General features: G+C 38.2%; 1 protein-coding gene across 1 annotated transcript; it reads right to left on the reverse strand.

Annotated features, from left to right (window-relative positions):
- Window positions 1–2724: 2724 nt before the first annotated feature.
- On the reverse strand, window positions 2725–7897 carry LOC127421782 (succinate dehydrogenase [ubiquinone] cytochrome b small subunit B, mitochondrial-like). The gene is made up of 4 exons (XM_051664916.1): window positions 7648–7897; window positions 6768–6875; window positions 4650–4797; window positions 2725–3924 (listed from the first exon to the last, which is right to left on the reverse strand). Exons 1-4 carry the CDS (start codon window positions 7694–7696, stop codon window positions 3759–3761), a joined length of 471 nt encoding a protein of 156 aa, XP_051520876.1. The 5' UTR covers window positions 7697–7897; the 3' UTR covers window positions 2725–3758.
- Window positions 7898–13062: the final 5165 nt, after the last annotated feature.

Here is a 13062-nt window from a genome sequence, read left to right on the forward strand (position 1 = left end):
GGGGTGTTTTTCAGCGAAAGGGACTGGGGGACTGGTCGGGGTTGAAGGAAAGCTGAATGCAGACAAATACAGAAATATCCTTAATGAAAACCTGGTCCAGAGCGCAGGACCTCAGACTTCCAATAGGACAATGACCCTAAGCACACAGCCAAGACAATGCAAGAGTGGCTTAGGGACAACTCTGTAAATGTCCTTGAGTGGCCCAGCCAGATCTCAGACTTGAACCCAATCGAAAATCTCTAGAGAGACCTAAAAATGGATGTCCACCAACGGTCCCCATCCAACCTGACAGAGCTTGAGAGGATCTGCAGTGAAGAATGGCAGAAAATCCCCAAATCCAGATGTGCAATGCTTGTTGCATCATACCCAAAAGACTTGAGGCTGTAATCGCTGCCTGGTGCTTCAACTAAGTACTGAGTTAAGATTCTGAATACTTATGTCAATATGATATTTCAGTTTTTTATTTTTAATACATTTGCAAAGTTAACAAAAATCTGTTTTTTGATTTGTCATCATGGGGTATGGAGTGTAGATTGATGTGGAAAAAAAATTATTTAAAGCATTTTAGCATAAGGCTGCAACATAACAAAATGTTAAAAAATGAAGGGGTCTCAATACTTTCTATACACTTATGAGCCAAAATATTATGACCACTCACAGTTGAAGTGAATAACATTGATCATCTCCTAACAAAGCCACATGTCAAGGTCTGGGTAGATTAGATGGTAAGAAGAAATGGGCAAGAGTAAAGACCTGAGTGACTGTGACAAGGGCCAAATTGTTATGGCCAGACGACTGGGTCAGAGCATCTCTGAAACAGCAAGGATTGTCAGCAGTGATGATTACCTACTGACAGTGGTCCAAAGAGGGACAAACCACAAACCGGTGACAGGGTGTTGGGTGCCCAAGGCTCATCAATGCGCAAGGACAACGAAGGCTATCCCGTGTGGTCTGAACCGACAGAAGGTCTACTGTGGCACAAGTAACAGAAAATTTTAATGATGGTTACGGAAGGAATGTGTCACAACACACAGTGCATTACACCCTGCTGCATATGGAGCTGCGTAGAAGCAGTGGAAGAAGGTCGACTGGCCTTATGAGTCCCGTTTTCTTTTACATCACGTGGACAGCCATGTACGTGTGCGGCCTTTATATGAGGAAGTGATGGCACCAGGATACACTGTGGAAAGACGACAAGCCGGTGGAGGGAGTGTAATGATCTGGGCAATGTTCTGCTGGGAAAACCTGGATCCGGCCATTCAGGTGGACGTCAATTTGACATGTGCCACCTACCTAAACATCATTGCAGACCAGGTACACCCCTTCATGGTAATGGTATACTCTGATGGCAGTGACCTCTTTCAGCAGGATAATGCGTCCTGCCACACTGCAGACATTGATCGGGAATGGTTTGTGGAACGTGATTTAGAGTTCAAGGTGTTGCCCTGGCCTCTATAATTCCCCTGATCTCAATCTGATCATTTGCATGGTGGGATGTGCTGGACCAACAAGTCTGATCCACAGTGGCTCCACCTCACAACTTACAGGACTTGAAGGATCTGCTGCTAATTTCTTGGCGCCAGATACCACAGGACACCTTCAGGGGTCTTGTAGAGTCTATGCCTCGTCGGGTCAGCACTGTTTTGGCGGATCGAAGAGGACCAACAGCATATTAGGCAGGTGGACATATACTGTATATACAGTGGACATATATAGCTTTAAAACGATGTGTCTTGTGAAAAGTGCTATACATATAAAAATGACAACATGAAGGGGATCATCCAGCATAATGTGACTTGGCACCAACTCTCTTTGGGATATTCTTCTCCCTGCTTCTAAAGCATGGCTTTGGATAATTATCAGAAAAAAATATCTTCATGCAAGGTCAACTGAGGACTGTTCAACCTAGCACACCCAAAGGCAAGAACTAAAGTTCAGAAGATTCAGTACCTGTATATGATACTTGTGTCCTCAGTACACTTTTGTACAGTAGATATGCACAACATAAAATATGTGAAGCGAGATAAAAAAAAAAAAAAAAAAGAAATGGTCAGCTTTCATTTGTGCTGCCTTCCTGGAAAGAAAATGTCTAAACATAGATGTTCTTGCTGGTTCTGGATTGCCAATCATGTGCACAATGCTCAGACAATACCGACTTTACTGGACTGGCCATGATGAAGGATAGATGAATACCTGTAGACCTCCTCTATAGTAAAGAAATGCTTATAAGTCAGCTGATAAAAAGAGAACTTGTTGCCGGGAAGGATGAAACAGCACCACTCGTGGAAGAAATGACCATTCCAATGGTGCAAATCCAGTCAGTTATGAGAGAAGGAAGCCTACTACTGTATATGTGGACTATTTTAAATAATAAACCAAATCTTATATAACAAACCAATAACACCACTATTAAATTATCTAATAATGGTGAAAAAGGATCCCATTTTATTAAAGTGCTGCTTAGTTCATATGAACATGTTTATACTGTATATTTTTCACAGATTTTAAAGATTAGAAAATGTAGTGACCCCTGAAATTCTTTTGTGTTCCTTGACCACCATCAGCAGCAAGTTTTATATAGACCCGGAAATGATACTAAAACTGAAACAATGCATGGTCAATCTGGATGCAAATTTGAAATCTGGCTCATTTAAAATTTTGAATACATATAAAAATGACAACATGCAGTGGAAAATTCTGTTGGGCTCCAAATAAACCAAACAATCCATTAAACTAGATTTATTCTTAAATGGCTTAAGGTGCACAATGTTACGCAATGCTTTGATCTGAATTAAAATCTATTAATACAGATTTATAACACAAACCTCCATAGCACTTTAAAGAGACACAAGCACAGCTAGACTTGATCATTTCTGAGCATAAATACATACAAGATTACAACAAGCCTTTGCAAAATCCCATCAAAACCTTCAACAGCCAGAAAAATATCCCAAGAAATCCATTCAATTCATATCTATTTAACCTTACATTTTACAGTTTGGACTCAGTCATCAGTACCCACATGAGATGACCGTTTACTGTAATCAGTGTCGCAAGCCTGTTTTAAGTACATCAAAGCAATTTAAAATATAGGAATTATTTAAACTGCTGTTAATGCACAGCTCAATGACAAACTCCAATTGATAAACTGAATTGTGCAGATATAAAGGCATGTCAAGTTCTTGAAATGTGAAGCTGAAATTCTGTCAATGTGTCAATTGTCCACGTTAATGTCAGTCATGGAAGACCTTTATGAGGGTGAAAAGTTCAAACCCCTGATATATTTACCCATTCTTATTTGTCAAGACTGCTACTAAAAACGGGTGTACAACGTCAATTTACCATTTGAATACCTGTCAACCACAGTACAAACAATGTGCTCATGATCAAAAGATATAATTCATGAATTTACACTTAAGTAATCAGATACTGGCTGGCAAAATATGGCCAAAACATATATTACCTTCTTTCCTTGTAAAGGTCTCCGTTTGCATGTTTGGTATTATTACTGTAGAGATAATGGCAAACTCTTCACAAATTCTTTCAGATGCATTAGAAACACTGATTTGCCATACATAAGAATAGACAACATGTAGAGATTTTCAAACTGACAGCATTTATAATTAAAAACACTTGCGAACATGATATTTTGTCAAAAATTATATATTTATAGAATTTACATATATCATGAATGTATACAATTGACTGGATGTCGAAAGCAGATCCCTAACCAACCCCCAATCCACATCTCAGTCCAGTTATTTACTCCACAAGAGAGCCACAGCTTTACAAATCCCCACATCATGGTAGTTGAAGTAGCAAAGGCCAGCGAAGGTGACGGTTGACAAAATGAAGAGTCCGGCGTTCGCTGCCTTGACTTTGAAGTCTCCATGGACGTAGTCAGTCAAAACTTGGCCAATCCCCCTGGAAAAGACACAGGACAGTACTCCTTCTGTTTTAAAAGACCTAAGTGTCCATTCATTTCCATGATTAAAAGCTTCATTCATCTTTAGTGAATCCAAAGAATGGATGAATGGGTGACATCTGTATACCCGGATTCATTAAAACTGACCTAATTCTCCAAAAACTTTCCTGCACCATTCAGTTCGAAGTCTCAAACATTTTAAAAGTCTGTTTGTTACAGCTAGTACTTTGCCACATGTATTTCTGACCGACATAAAAAAGTATTATACTTTTACACATGGATGCACCATGTAAACCCTAAGATGACTAGTGACTGCTATACTTAGCAGTGTGGTCATGTCTAAAATGAAGGTTAAATCCTTAAGGGTATTAGAGTCACCCATGGCTTGGCTTTCCAGACCAAAGCAGACACTTTAATTTCATGTCAGATTTTCAGGAATAGTGCAATGTAATGCCATGTTAAATCTGACCAATCAATAACTCACTAAAGTGACACTTCATCTGGAATTAGGCTTGTGCTGCCCTTTGCACTACTATATGTTAACACCCGAGTCTGACTATGGCCTAATTTACGGTTAAACTGATTTGGATTTTCCCATACAGCTTTTCCATAACTCTAACAGCAATGAAGAAATTATTAGGACAAAATATTCTGATTTCAAAATTTGTATTCATTTTAATGCTATCAAGGAGCAGTAATAATAATATACCAAAAATGATCTTACCAGTGACTATGTAGAGTAAGTGCAGCAGCTAAGGAGTAGTCAACGGCAGGGACTGGGAAATAATATGCAACAGGCATCATGCCCAGAAGAATTGCACTCAGGACACGCTCTCCTGTCCAGTGCAAGGAAGCAGCTTTGGACCCAGAATCTGTTATAAAAAAAGGGAAAAAACTGTTTTTTCTACCACGTTATCATATGCAATATCTATCTGCAATAATGTGTACATTTAAATGGTATATTTCTCTCTTTTGGGTTCTGTAAAGCTTTTATAAACCTTATATAATTCTAGATCACCAGCCCACACTGAAGTTCTATTGTCAGACAAAGAGGAAGATTTCCATCTATATCTGTTTTTAAAATATCTGTTTACATTATCTGCTTATCTGTTATTACAGTAAGTGGAAGTTCAACCATACTGTACCCTCAAAGAGAACAAGCCAAGGAAGTTATTTTAAGGATCTGGAATAAAGCCTCAGTGAGTCCATAAAAGCAGCATAGAAGTAATCAATATGACTCCAGAGGTTAAATGTATATCTTCAGAAACTATATGATTGGTGTGGGAGAAACAGATCAATATTAAACTCTCTTTTTTTTTACTATAATTCTCCACTTTCACTTTTTGAAAGAGAAACATGAGATTTATGGTCAAAACGATTGAAATATTGATCTGTTTCTCACCCAAAGTGATTGCATTGCTTCAGAAATTATGTATTAAACCACTGGAGTCATATGGATTTCTGTATGCTGCTTTTATGTGATTTTTGGAGCTTAAAAGGTCTTGTCACCATTCACTTGCATTGAAAGGACCTACAGAACTGAAATATTTTTTATAAAATCTCAGTTTGTGTTCAGCAGAAGAAACAAAGTCATACACATCTAGGATGGCATGAAAGTGAGTAAATGAAAACTTTAATTTTTGAGTTAATTCCATTAACCCTTCTGTTATGTTTAAAAATAATGACACCTGTGATTATTATTTTTAAAGACCCATATTGAGTTTAACAGATTTTCAGTTTAGTATTTTACAGCACACTTATCTATAAATTATTAACTTGAAAATTGGCATAGGCTTACCCACTTGTTTTCACACCTGAATAAAGGCTTCTATAGTACCATTTTAACTGGAAAGATGTACCACCTATTTGTGAGTTGTGGTACTACACATGTACCATACAGTAAAGTACAGTAAAGCTTTACTGTAAGGATTACAATACTTAAAATAAGCTGATACTCATATTACTTACAAATTTAATTAGTCTGAAAGAAAAACAATCATGTTTAATATTCTGTAACATTTCAACCATAGGTATATTGTGGGGAAAAAATATTATTGTACAACAAATACATTGTCAAACAACATTGTGCAGTTGAACAACTACATATAACTGTGTGTGTGCACTACACAGTTTTTGCAGTATGTGCAGGTCTGTGTATAATATCTGCAAAATGAACCCTATAAAGCTGTGTGTATCATATTTCATAAACAATTTTCTAAAAACTTTAACAACATGATAAATATTTTGCTGAAACCCTGTTGTATGTAATGTTTCTTTACATCTGGAAGTAAAAGACCTTGAAAAATGGTTGCCTAAAATTATCACCTTCATATGTCCTTTTTAGGTGAAATTTTTGCTGATTTTTGATAAAGTAACAATAATGTTTATTATCTCTTTAAGAGAAAGAGAGAGATCTTGTGACACTCTTGACTCAAGAGATGCTTCACAGCTGCACTGAAAACCAGCATTATTTACCCCAGGGTCAGATTTGACATGAACATAATAGATGTAGGCAAAAACTGACATTCCATAAATATAAACAAATACTATAAAAACCTAATTTTTTTTTTTTTTTACATATTCATTTTGTCAATGTTGAAGAAAACCCAAAAGCATTTTGACCAAACTTAAGATTAGGTCTAGTTTTTCAGTGTTTTTAACTCTTAAATGGGTCAAAAATTACCCAAACATAACAGGAGGGTTGAAGCGACTGATGGGATATCAGCTTCATAGGCTGGCATTAAAAAAACAAACAAACAAAAAAAAAAAACACCTTATCTCTTTCTTGATCTTTACAATATAAAAAGATGAACAGAAAAGAACAACAATATAAAACACCAACCGTAGTTAGCGGGTGTTGCATGTATCTTTGCTGAGACCAAGTACTGACAATCATGATCCTTCTGTATGGCCAAAGGTCTGATTAGGGAGGAAGAGCGAAATAAGAGAGCTGGGGAAATAGACAAGAACAACAAATTACACACACACAAAAAAGTAAATATATACAGGATACAGGTAATCGTTTTGCATAGGCATTCAGAATTCTCATTCCAAGAACATAAAACCATCTGGCTACATCATGATGTGACACAGCACCTGTGAAAGTCACAAAATAAGATTTTAAACGTTGTTGTTGTTTTTAAATAAATAAGATCAATCGTGATATAAGACAATCCTTTGACATGAGAAGTCATTTAAAAATGCCCAACAGAAATGGATACGAGGTAAGAAAATGACTTTAACTTAAAGCACCTCTGATTTACAGCCTGTGTAAATGACATGGTGAGCTGGGTAAATTATCGCTCTTAACACAGGACATAATGTACAGGACATTATATATATTCTCAAAATAAAATAGTCTGATAATTACTGTTCTTGCACATTTGATTAAACACACAACAGCTGGTTTTATCCGACAGACTAATTCTTAACCAGTATTTACATATTATCTGCTGGTAATAGCGTTGCTGTCGGCCTTACTGTGTTTCCTAGATCTATTTTGAATAATTTTCTAGCATTTTAAATTCATTTTTGCAAAAAAAGACGACAGAAAGAAGATATTTTTGCATGAAGTTGGCATACTAGCTGAGATTCATATGAAACGTCAAAGCAGACTGATTCCTATTATATACGACTTCAAGGAACATAATAACACCGCTAAACAGATGAGATACGGGATATGGTAACAAAAAATTAAAAAACCATGAAACACAGATACTTACGCCTGACACCTCTGTGGCAAACTGAACTTATCCTGATAAGAGCCGCCATGATTATCACAAACAACCCAAGGTCAGTGGAATAACCCGGATGTACTTCAATGCTGCGTGGCCGCTGTTGTGAAATTAACTATTTCATAAGCAACATGAGCTATTAAAAAAAATAATAAAATATCAGATTTCATTTGATTCCATTTCTTGTACTCTGATGTCCCTGTCTCAACATACGCCTCAATTTCTGACCTGGAATGGACTACTTGCACAACTGCTTCCGCGTTCAAGTAGTGCGGTCAGGCGTTTCTGGTTAGGGCGTTCAGTGCGCCTACGTGCAGAGATTTTTCCATGTTAAGGCAGATTTTTTTTGTGTAGAATGTATTATTATTATTATTATTATTAGGGCTGTCAGTTGATTAAATAAATAAAGCATATTTCTGGCGCTAACGTAACGTCTCAATTTTATAATTGGCTGAAATCTGACTATACATATATTTTTTCCTTTCCAAATGTAGCTGAACTCAGCTCCTAAATAATACATCAAACACGTACAGTTGAAGTCAGAAGTTCACATACACTGCGGTTAATGTCATTAAAACTCATTTTTTTAACCACTCCACAAATTTCATATGAGCAAACTATAGTTTTGGCAAGTCGTTTAGGACATTTTCTTTGTGCATGACACAAGTAAATTTTCCAACAATTGTTTACAGGCAGATTGTTTCACTTTTAATTGACTATATCACAGTTCCAGTGGGTCAGAAGTTACATATACACTAAGTTAACTGTGCCTTTAAGCAGCTTGGAAAATTCCAGAAAATGATTGTCAAGCCTTTAGACAATTAGCTTCTGATAGGATATGTACTGAATTGGAGGTGTACCTGTGGATGTATTTTAAGGCCTACCTTCAAACTCAGTGCCTCTTTGCTTGACATCATGGGAAACTCAAAATAAATCAGCCAAGACCTTAGAAAAAACATTGTGGACCTCCACAAGTGTGGTTCATCCTTGGGAGCAATTTCCAAATGCCTGAAGGTACCACGTTCATCTGTACGAACATTAGAAAGCATGTATAAACACCATGGGACCATACCGCTCAGGAAGGAGACGCATTCTGTCTCCTAGAAATAAATGTAGTTTGGTGCGAAAAGTGCAAATCAATCCCAGAACAACAGCAAATGACCTTGTGAAGATGTTGGAGGAAACAGGTAGACGAGTATCTATATCCACAGTAAAACGAGTCCTGTATCGACATAACCTGAAAGGCTGCTCAGCAAGGAAGAAGCCACTGCTCCAAAATCGCCATTAAAAAGCCAGACTACAGTTTGCAAGTGCACATGGGGACAAAGATCTTTTGGAGAAATGTCCTCTGGTCTGATGAAACAAAAATTGAACTGTTTGGCCATAATGACCATCGTTATGTTTGGAGGAAAAAGGGTGAGGCTTGCAAGCCGAAGAACACCATCCCAACCGTGAAGCATGGGGGTGGCAGCATCATGTTGTAGAGGTGCTTTGCTGCAGGAGGAGAAAATTATGTGGACATATTGAAGCAGCATCTCAAGACATCAGCCAGGAAGTTAAAGCTCGGTGCAAATGTGTCTTACAAATGGACAATGACCCCAAGCATACCTCCAAAGTTGTGGCAAAATGGCTTAAGGACAACAAAGTCAAGGTACTGGAGTGGCCACCACAAAGCCCTGACCTCAGTCTGATAGAAAATTTGTGGGCAGAACTGAAAAAGCGTGTGCGAGCAAGGAGGCCTACAAACCTGACTCAGTTACACCAGTTCTGTATGGAGGAATGGGCCAAAATTCTAGCAACTTATTGTGAGAAGCTTGTGGAAGGCTACCCAAAACATTTGACCCAAGTTAAACAATTTAAAGGCAATGCTGCCAAATACTAACAAAGTGTATGTAAACTTCTGACCCACTGGGAATGTGATGAAAGAAATAAAAACTGAAATAAATCATTCTCTCTACTATTATTCTGACATTTCACATTCTTAAAATAAAGTAGTGATCCTAACTGTCCTAAGACAGGGAATGTTTTCTATGATTAAATATCGGGAATTATGAAAAACTGTATAACATGCAACAGTCTGGCCATCTCATTAACAGATTTCATTAATTGATGACATTTCATACCAGTTGAGATTTAATGATAAATTCCACCATACACCGATTGCAAATGACTTTTCTTTGGATAAATGTCCAGATGTATATATTTATAAATACATTAGCTGTTATCTTACTCTGAACATGCTTTAAAAACACCCTGTTGAAGCCGTTGTATTATCAAATTAAATAAATAACTGCGCTAATATACTGTATATTTAACCACACTACATATATTTAATCTATTTCAAACGTTATAACTCATTATCTTTAGCAGCTCTAATGGATTTGCATTTCAATATGTATTGATATACAGTACTTTTCAGTGAAACAGTGACAAAACAAGGATTAAAGCATTTATTAAAAACAGGTTGATGCATGCGTTCATCGCGTCTTTCTCCTCCCCCACACATGGATCATAGCAGTGACTGAAGCACGTAGTTGTTTAACACTTGTGCGATCTTCAGGTCATTTTTGTCTTTTTCATTTTTTATTTTTTTTTGGGGGATAATTTTGGCTGTGTGAATGCCAACGGCATACATTTTCCCAAAGGTGTGTATTTTTGGAGGAATTTTGATATTTCAACCTCAGTTCCTATAATATATCTATAATACACTGTGCACACAAAATAGTTACACTCAGGACCTTAAGGACAAAAATGTCCCCATTAAAACTGCAATATTTTATCCCAGTGCCACTGAAGCATACAATTACGAATTTTATGATATTATGCTTTCATTCCGGAGCCCTGGCTTCAAAATTTAATTTTTTAATATTTTCCACCAGAGGGCGCCATTTTCCTCATGATTAGCCTATGGAGCAAATACATGCTTTTTTCCTAATTTCTCTTTGCTGTATTATAGAGCATTGCAGGCCAATTGAAAAAATTATGCAGCTAAAATTGTGTGGGTGTGTTGGTATGGATGTCAGAGTGTGTTTTGTATGTGTAAATTGAGAAATTTGTGTGTGTGTGTGTGTAAAAAACAACAGTGGCATTATGTAAACAAACTGGCATTTAAAGGGTTAAAATCCTGAAAATGAATGAATATTTGGTAGTTATGATCAGGACTGATGTTGGTTAAAAAAATTTACTCAATGAAAGTGGAAAATAATATTAATATATAATATTATTATGGCAGTTTTTTGACGTGGACATTTTTGTCCTCTAAGAACCTCTGAGTAACATTTTTTTATTATTGACGCACGAGGGTAATTCAAAGAGCTGGTGCTGACACTCTTTGACTCATTCAACCTTTTGCCATTTGCGTTTCGAGGTGATCTGTGGTTAAATGTCTGCTACAGACCTCCGTGTGAGGAGAAACGGTGAAATGCGCTTGGATTGGAGTGGAGTATCTACTTTACCAGCCATTCTCAGATCGGCTCGGGGTGAATTAAAACTCTAAAAACTGTTCTTCCATTGAATTTTGAAGAAGCTGTATGTTCAAAATATTTCATCTCCTATATCTGAAAAGATCTGTACTTTAAAATACTCTTTCCAACACTCATTTTAAGTGGCGTTTCGGAACTAGGCAACTACAGCGCATGTAAATACGTTTAACCGGACACTAGTGGCCGCACTATTTCAAAGCGGAAGTACGTCATGAGGCTCAGTGCAAGTAGTCCATGGTGCATTTCCTCACCTGACACATCCTAAGTGCACTTTGAGAAACTTCTTTGTGGAATCTACACAGTCACATATTATTTAGGTAACAACTTACCCGATAAGCCATCTTTACACTGCAAATGTAGCACAGAAGCTGCATCTGAAGTGGCATTTAGGTGTAGCCTATTTACACAGACAGTTCACCAAAAAGTTAAAATTCTCTCATCATTTACTCACCGTTATGCAATCCCAGATTTGCATTTCTTCTGCAGAACACAAAAACTTTTAGAATAATATTTGAGCTCTCCAAAAAACACATAAAGGCAGCATAAAGGTAATCCATATGTCTCCAGTGGTTAAATATATTCTTCAGAAGCAATATAATAGGTCTGGGTGTGAAACATATAAATATTTAAGTCTTTTTTTACTATAAATCTCTTCTTTCACTTTCACATTCTGAAAGTAAAAGTGAAAGTGGAGATTTATAGCATAAAAAAAAAGGATTGAAATATTTATCTGTTTCACACCCAAAAACTGATTGCAGAAGATTATTATTAAACCACTGGAGTCGTATGGATTACTTTTATGTTTCCTTTATGTGATTTTTGGAGCTTCAAAGATCCCTGCAAGCCCCCCGAACTTCCAATATAACGTCCTTACCTGTCCAATATACACGTAATGAGCTCCAGCCCTCTACTGGAGCGCACGGCCTCATTACGTTTGGCGGCTCTGACGATGGGGATGATGCTGTGTCCACTGCAGCTTCAGGTGAGTGGTCCACAGAGGATGTTGCCACCCCTTCCCCCAGCAAGGGTGAGGAGCATGCACACGCCACTAACAAGGAGCTTCTTCGCATCCTCGCGTGGGCAGTTGAGGAGCTCGGTCTTGAGTGGTTCCCTCCAGAAGAGCCATGAAAGTCTGGCCTGTATGAATGGTTTTTGCAAACCGGCCATCGTCAACAGACCACGGACCAGAAGAGCGCACCATTCTTCCCTGAGGTCCACGCGGAGCTCACAAAGACCTGACGTGAATCCTACTCTTTGCGCACTCAGATCGGAGGAGCTGCCGTCCTCACTAAAGTGGACCACGGCGAAGAAAAAGGCTACTCAAAGCTTCTCTTGATGGAACAGGCATTTGCAGCTTGAATACCGCCATGGGATGGAAATTCCACTATACCCACCCCTCCAAGCCGTGCCGACTGACATTGGCAAAGCTGATTCAGCACTTCACAGCATGGTAGTGTTCTAGGGTTTTCAGGCCAAGCTCCTCAAACAAATGGATGAGCAAGGCAGAGCTCTTAAAAGAGCTCCACACCGCTACAGATCTGGCACTGCGAGCCATGAAAGCTACCGCTCAGGCCATCACCAATGCAATGAGCAACATGGTGATTCTGGAATGGCATATTTGGCTGATTCTCACAGAGATGCATGACACAGAGAAAGCCACCCTCCTCGACACCCCGGTTTTACCTGATGGTCTCTTTGGCAACGTCGTGGAAGGCATTTCAGAGTGCTTCATTGAGGTGCAAAAGCAGTCCCAAGAGATGTCCCAAGTAGCACTTCCTCTCTCCCGGCATGCTCCCGATCTAATTCTGGTCAGTGCCTGGCAAATAATCAAACTCTCGCTGCCGCTTCCCTATATTGAGCGGCACTCTATCTCCTATAGCAAGGGAATCAATAAGCCTGCTGTCCCGCTGTGCAAACGTGT

Source organism: Myxocyprinus asiaticus, chromosome 31, assembly GCF_019703515.2.
Source record: "Myxocyprinus asiaticus isolate MX2 ecotype Aquarium Trade chromosome 31, UBuf_Myxa_2, whole genome shotgun sequence".
In the NCBI taxonomy this organism is placed as follows: Eukaryota; Metazoa; Chordata; class Actinopteri; order Cypriniformes; family Catostomidae; genus Myxocyprinus; species Myxocyprinus asiaticus.